The sequence below is a fragment of the Cariama cristata genome, unplaced genomic scaffold (assembly GCF_000690535.1).
Source record: "Cariama cristata isolate BGI_N322 unplaced genomic scaffold, ASM69053v1 scaffold21460, whole genome shotgun sequence".
Classification (NCBI taxonomy): domain Eukaryota; kingdom Metazoa; phylum Chordata; class Aves; order Cariamiformes; family Cariamidae; genus Cariama; species Cariama cristata.
The window spans coordinates 267-6975 of NW_009593233.1; the positions used below are offsets into that span (position 1 = coordinate 267).

Genomic DNA, 6709 nt, shown 5'->3' on the forward strand with positions numbered 1-6709 from the left:
GGGGCAGGGGGAACCTGAGACCTGGATGAAGCCCCTCATGAAGCCCCTCTCTTGCAGGGAAGCGTTCAGGTGTGAGAACAGAGCTAAAACCCAGGCGACTGCCTGCGTTAGGGACACTCAGCCCTCCTGACCGGCTGGTCCAAACGGCCCTGGACCAGCTTGCGAGCTTCAAAGAGTCCCACTCGGAGTTCCCCTGCAAACCCCACCCTCCCATTTCTTCCTCTCCTTACCCTAAGACATCACCTGGCTCTGGGATGTGAGGCTATGAGTTTCATTAGATGACAGATCACTTAAATGGTGCGTGTTCTGACGGGAAGGTAGTCCTGTGTAATGGTTACTTCCAAAGCGTAACCCAAATCTACTTGTACAAGTGACAGACACCTCGTGGAGTTAACATGACCCACCTCTATGGAAACAGCCTCGGTCCAAAGCACAGATACATCTCACTTAGTCATAAAAACTTTTTTTTTTTGACAATGCTGCAATTTCATAATTTACAAGCTGAAACTGATCACCCAGTATTTGAAATACGTCACAGCCAGTTACAGTTATCACTGGGACTTCACAGCAAATAAAACTTGTAACTAAACATGCACAGATCATTATATATATACACAGTGATAAAAAAATAACAATGTACATTTTCTTGTAAGAAGAAATTAAGTAAATTCTTTGTGCATTTCAGGATTGAAACATCTAACCTATATAAAATTACTTTAAAATATGAAGTAAATATTTAACCCAAAACTTGAGAAATCTTTTGTAATCTGCAATATAGCCTTCTCATTTCAGTTTTTCTATCTCTGACACAGGACAACTTTGGAATTTTATCCTCTACGATATTTAATAGTAATGTGCAGATTATAAAAAAATACGTCCTTTGTGGCAAGCCTGAACACACACACACACACATATATATATCTATTTACAAACCTCCAGAACAAATTAGCATTAAAAAACACAGAAGTAGCAGATTGACATAGTGCTTTATTTAAGCTGTCTGTACGAAGGAAAATAATGTGCATCCCTATCATATACGTGTAAAAATACTAAGGATGTACAGTGTACAAAAAAACAGTTTCTTGTAGTTATTTCACATCCTTGTGGGTCATATACTTAAGGAAATAAACAGTTTAAGTATGACCAACAGTAATACGGTTTCTTGGGTTCATAGTCGTGTCTGCTTAATATCCTTAACCATATGACTAGATCTTGCATGGATCTAATGAAAGAACTAGCAAGGTCAAGAAATGTCACAAACTCTAAAGCTACAGGGAGGTAATTCAATTACCAATTTAGAGGTTTTTATTTAAATAAATACTTTACATTTCATGCTTGCCTGTAATGCACTACCAGGAGCAAGATAAGGAAATTCTACTGTAGACAGTACAAACAGTAGCAGCAAAGTGTGTACATTGAGGTGTAATATATAGACCCTGCAGTTAGTAAGGAAAGACCTTACTTTTGTACTCTAGGAGAAGCACATGGCCCCTGCAAGAACAGTCAGCTTTAAGAAGCTGCAAGTAAAGATGGAAAAAAACGTAAAACAATACTGGAATAAATGTTCTTTAAGCAACAGGAATGTACTGGAAGATGGATTAGTGTAGAAAGCAAAGCTGTGTGCAAAACTGCCAAAACCCAAACAGAAATGACCTATTTCCTCCGAGATGGCTGCAGTACGAGAGGGCATACTGTGTGCCACGGAAGTCAGAACAAGCTGGAGTCAGAGTCTGAAACGTACGGAGCTCGAAAGGCTCGCCCAGGTAACCAGCCACCACCTCCCGGCCGAATCCAACCACAACGCCAACAGCAAAAGAAGAGCTTCAGAAGTTTCTCTCGGCACCCCTTGCCCGTTTGCCTTTCATCCGTTTCTAACACCGCTAAGAGAGAGAATCCCCCAGCTCCGGGCAGCACAAAGTGGCAGCTGACTCTCTCTGTAGCTGAACTTGATCAATGATGCTTTGGAAGGCAGACAATACAATGCAAAGTGACGTCTTAAAAGGTTTTCAAATAATTCACTGACAGATATTTACCGCAAACCGCATTCTAACCAGCTACGCGATGGTGCGCTAACCACAGGGTTTCTTCTGCACAGGAGGACCGGCTCGCCAGAGGCATGGCGCCAGTCGGTCGTTAGCAAGAGGTGCCCTGTGTCAAGAAACTTATTGCTATTACAAGCTGAAAACATAGGGGAAAAAAAACACAGGCATCTAACAGAGCTTTCGAATCACCATAGTTTTAGTCTGTAAGTACGAGGCCTTTGCAGAGAACTAATTAATGCCCGTCTATGACGTACTCGGTTATTTCAGTCACTCACTCACTGCGTCAGCGCAGACACCTCTCACTACTGGTGCAGAACAGACCTGCAACGCATTTGCTGTGCTCCGCAGAGGGACCATCTCTACACGTGTTTAGTGTTACAAGGTGACAGAATGAGATCCTACCTAGTTAGAGTATACATCATGACACATTTCTGACTGATTATCCATCCATTACTAAAGATAAAACATGAAACATGAAAAATTGTCTAAATTAGTCTGCATCTTTAGCTGCCTTGCTAGAATGCCCATCTACCCCTTGACCGTCCCAGCACATGCACTGCCAGCAGTGGCCTTCATGCCAGGGCACTCAACTTGTCCACGTCAAGAGGCTCAGGCACCCGCGTAGGAACACCTCTCCTTTCAGACTCACCTACTCATTCACACAACACAACCAGCAATACTCTGCGATGTCACAGTCTTCGTGGGAGCTAACAAGATCTGAACGCAGAGATACTTCGAATGATAATCCCATGGAGCCGGGGCTTTCAGATGTCGTTAGCAAGGGCAGATGCACGCTATCGCTGCACTGCGTAACGTCCCGACTCCTAGCACCAAAGGGTTTATTATTAAGATTATCATTGCTGAAGATCAAAGCTAAAGTTTATGCACATGTTCTGTTAGATCCAGATCTTTGGAAATGTAAAGACGTTTTCCTATCAGCGGAGCGTTTCTCCTGATGTTTTAAATTCAGTCAATGGGGTACCACAGTTACATGTAACATGCTGGGTTTCGGGACTCTTTCGGTTGAAGGCAAACCTTCCTTGAGAACGGCTCATCCCAGAAATCTACTATTTGAATTATTAAAATAAAGTGCTTTTCTTGTAATCACTATGGTCTCATTGTTCAAATGCAATTCCTTCATATAGAACAGAAATTTTCCGTTGTGCTGTCAGGCTCTTACACTATGTTTATCCTCAATGGAGCACAAGATGTAGGTTTTTTTGTCTGTTTGTTTTTAACCCTTTGGCACATGAAGCTGGAATTCCTCACGTCCACTGCCAAACAATTAAAAGACAGTATTTCATTTGCAAAAATCTGATTCTAAGCAGTATGTACAATTTCAGAGCCTTGTTAAAATTTCCACATGGGACAAAAGTGCATTATTCCCTTCAGCTTGAACAGTCCTTCCATATATTACAAAATTAACTGCTATAAGCCTGTTCTATCTAAGATGTAGCAGCATCTGCAAACATGACACATACAATCCTTATTTCTAAAAATAAATACTACCGCAGTATAACCAAAAAAAAAAAAAGGAATATTTAGCATTAAACACCTGGAGAAAAAGCTAATTCACAAACTCAAAATAAAAACGGGTAAGGCAAACACCTGTTTACCTTGGTGCACACATTTTGGTGAAAAGCAATACCATTATGCCTGTCTACATTCTTCAGCCATCAGAGGTGATGTATATCATGAAAGAAAAAGAAAAGCATGAGAAAGATGTTATCTGGTGCAAATTATAGGACCCCTTAAACAACTTCAACTGCTGCTTTTATGCCTTCATTTCTTGCATGTATAATGTTCGATTCTCCATGATTGCACATGAACCTGGAAGTTCTAAGTGGCAGGCTGGGTGAGCCCAGCCCTTTTGCTTCTTCTGTAGTATCCAACAGTAATTAAAAAATAATATATATATATTTATATATATCAACAGTTTAAGTCCTTCTCTCAAACATTTCCCAAACAAATTCCAGCCAGATGTTAATGACAGAGACCTGCTTCAAGTAATGATATGCCTAACAAAAACCTTGCATATGTACATCACCACCCCTATGTTTCCTTGTTCTAACCAGCACAAACAGATGCAAGAAAATGTTATAGGCTAGTCTTTTTAGACTAATTACAATTTTGATTCATCTTCTGGAAGAAGATAAGCTGGACCAACACGTTTTTTGTTTAACCTCCACTGTGAGGAAAAATAGATGACTACTTGTGCACAAAGTGTACAATGCTGAAGTCAAGTCATCTACCTTCAAAGAAACTGTTAGTAACTTCTTGACGTTGCTATTACACCGAGACTGTGGGTAGCAGCAACAGCAGGAGAGCGTAGTAGAGAAAATCTCATATTTCATGCAAAATCAAAATGGATTTTAGGCAGGTTTGGGAAAGACACTTGTTCAATTTGGAATGGTCTCCGAAAGTGCCCCTGCTATCTTAAATAGTATCTAGTACTGGTGGTGATGTTCAGGAATCATTTTCAGTGATAAACCTAAGATGACAGTGAAGCAGCAGAACAAAAAAGTTATTCTCGTCCACTTGCAGAGTAGGAAAACTGGGGGAAATGCGGCCGCCTCTCATTGTCCATGCAGTCCATACCATCCTCGTCATCTGTATTAAGGGAGAAGTACAAAACATTATTATATTTGCAACAAAATTTTATTATTTGCCTCATACGAAGTACATCTTTCAGGGTTCAACGCTGAAACTGAAGGCTCGAGTTAAAGACTTTAGTCACATAAGCTTATGCTCATACAGTAGAAGGAAGCTCACAGAAAGGATATCCTTGCAATAAGTCACCATTTATTTCAGGGTGGGTTGGTTGGTTGGTTTGCTTTATTACGACTATCACCTGAGAACTTCAGTCATTACTACCCATTCTAGGCTAATCAAAACACGCCAGCACATCGAGGTTCTGGTAGCACAGAAGCCGACTGCCGACTGAAACAGCCAGTTTTCATTGTTTCTTAAGCTGAGTTTAAGAAATCATAATCTTACTGTTGACATATTTAAATATTCCTCCATTTTGAAGGGAGTTAAAAAGAAAAACAGCTACAAAATGAACAATTCATGCAAGTTCTATGCGTTTCAATTCTTACATATTATTTTTTAGTGAACTATTTTCACAGTTTTTACTGGGATCAGAGGAAACATGGACTAAGCCAAATTCATAAATATTTTAATTTACGTAATTCCTGCAGTGTCAATGGAAAACAGGCACCAGACGTTGCCCAACTCCGAGAATTTGGATCTACATTCTTACATGGATTTTTTACTAGTGCTCATCCTTAAGGACTCCTATTGAAACTGTTATTCTAACGATGTATTTATATGCAGCCTTTCAGAATCATGTATCTTTTTGTATCTTCATATATAAAAACCAGAGTTAATGCAGGTTTGAACAGTTGCTATGATTAAGCTGCTTGAGTTCAACAGTGCCTCTCAGTTCTTCAAATACAATCTCCCTTTTACACTGTCCGTTTGAATTAGGCTAACGTACAGAGCCTTTTTGTTTTGCTATCAGTTTGATTACTGTAGATAGAAGATAAACTTTCAATATTCACTTAGCATGATCTGTAAAACTTTGATATTTAAACAACGCCTAAATGTTATGAAAATTACTTCTGTAACTATAAAAGATCTTCAGTTCAGCAGTAATTGTCTGATACACGGTTACCAACTCTCCATCCCTAAAACACATTTTAACTCTCTTTTGCATAATCACATCAGGCAAAGGTGATACCATATTGCAGATAATACAATTACTTGTCGATTTCAAAAGAAAAATAACTAAAAAACATTTCCTGTTGCAATACCCAGAAGAGGGAAAACCCCACGTGGCCCCTGAAGCACTGCGGTTCACGAAAACGGCAGTGGTTTTCCAGACGTACCGGGCACAAGAGAAAATTCACCGTGGTGCTGCGGGCGATGCTGCTTACCGCAGCCTGCGGTGAGGCCACCCTGCCAGCTCCCCGGGAGGGCTTCCCACGCCAGCACCAGCACCGCCGCAGCGATCTCTGCGCTGCTGCTGGGCATCGCCCCCCACCCGATTATTCTTATGCTTGGGGCGGGGGTGCAGCCCGTGCCCAGTTCCCTGCTGCTCCCTGCTGCAGCAGCCAGAGCAGTACCAGAGGCCAAGACAGGTACTTTAGGTAGGCAGGTCGTTTCCCTGCATTGATACTGATCACCTGCTCTGAATTCAATAAATTTAAAGCTGAAGCGTTGGTAGCATACGCATATTTTGTATTGCTTCAACCTTCGATGGACAAATAGTCATTCTCACTGCATATCTGGAGTTTCAAGAGATCAGGACTTTATGATATTGAATCAACAGACTCCAAGTTAATCCGAGTTTTAGCAAAATTTGTTCAAATTACAAATATGAACAGATTCTTATCAAGACAGACAGGAGAAGAAAGTTTTGTGGGTTTTTTTTTTTTCTTTCACAGCAGGAAGACTTAAAATCACTTAAATGACTGTGTTCAAACACTAAAAATGCAAAAATCCAGAAAATACTCCAGATCTATATACCAACAGAAAACTGCAGCTAAACTTGGGAATCATAAAACACCAAAAACTGAGCTAGCTTTATGAAAGGGTAATCAACCTTAACTATAGCCTTTGCTGTCTACCTTTGCGATCCTCCTTCCACATCCTCCAATTAAAAA

At 40.5% G+C, this 6709-nt stretch overlaps 1 protein-coding gene across 1 annotated transcript in view; it reads right to left on the reverse strand.

Moving 5' to 3' along the window:
* Window positions 1–4412: 4412 nt before the first annotated feature.
* Window positions 4413–6709, reverse strand: part of LOC104168903 (RAC-gamma serine/threonine-protein kinase) — a 45379-nt gene continuing 43082 nt past the window's right edge. The window contains exon 8 of the mRNA XM_009709665.1: window positions 4413–4652. Coding sequence (XP_009707967.1) covers window positions 4567–4652 — 86 coding nt within the window. The 3' untranslated portion in view covers window positions 4413–4566. The remainder of the gene's footprint in view (window positions 4653–6709) is intronic.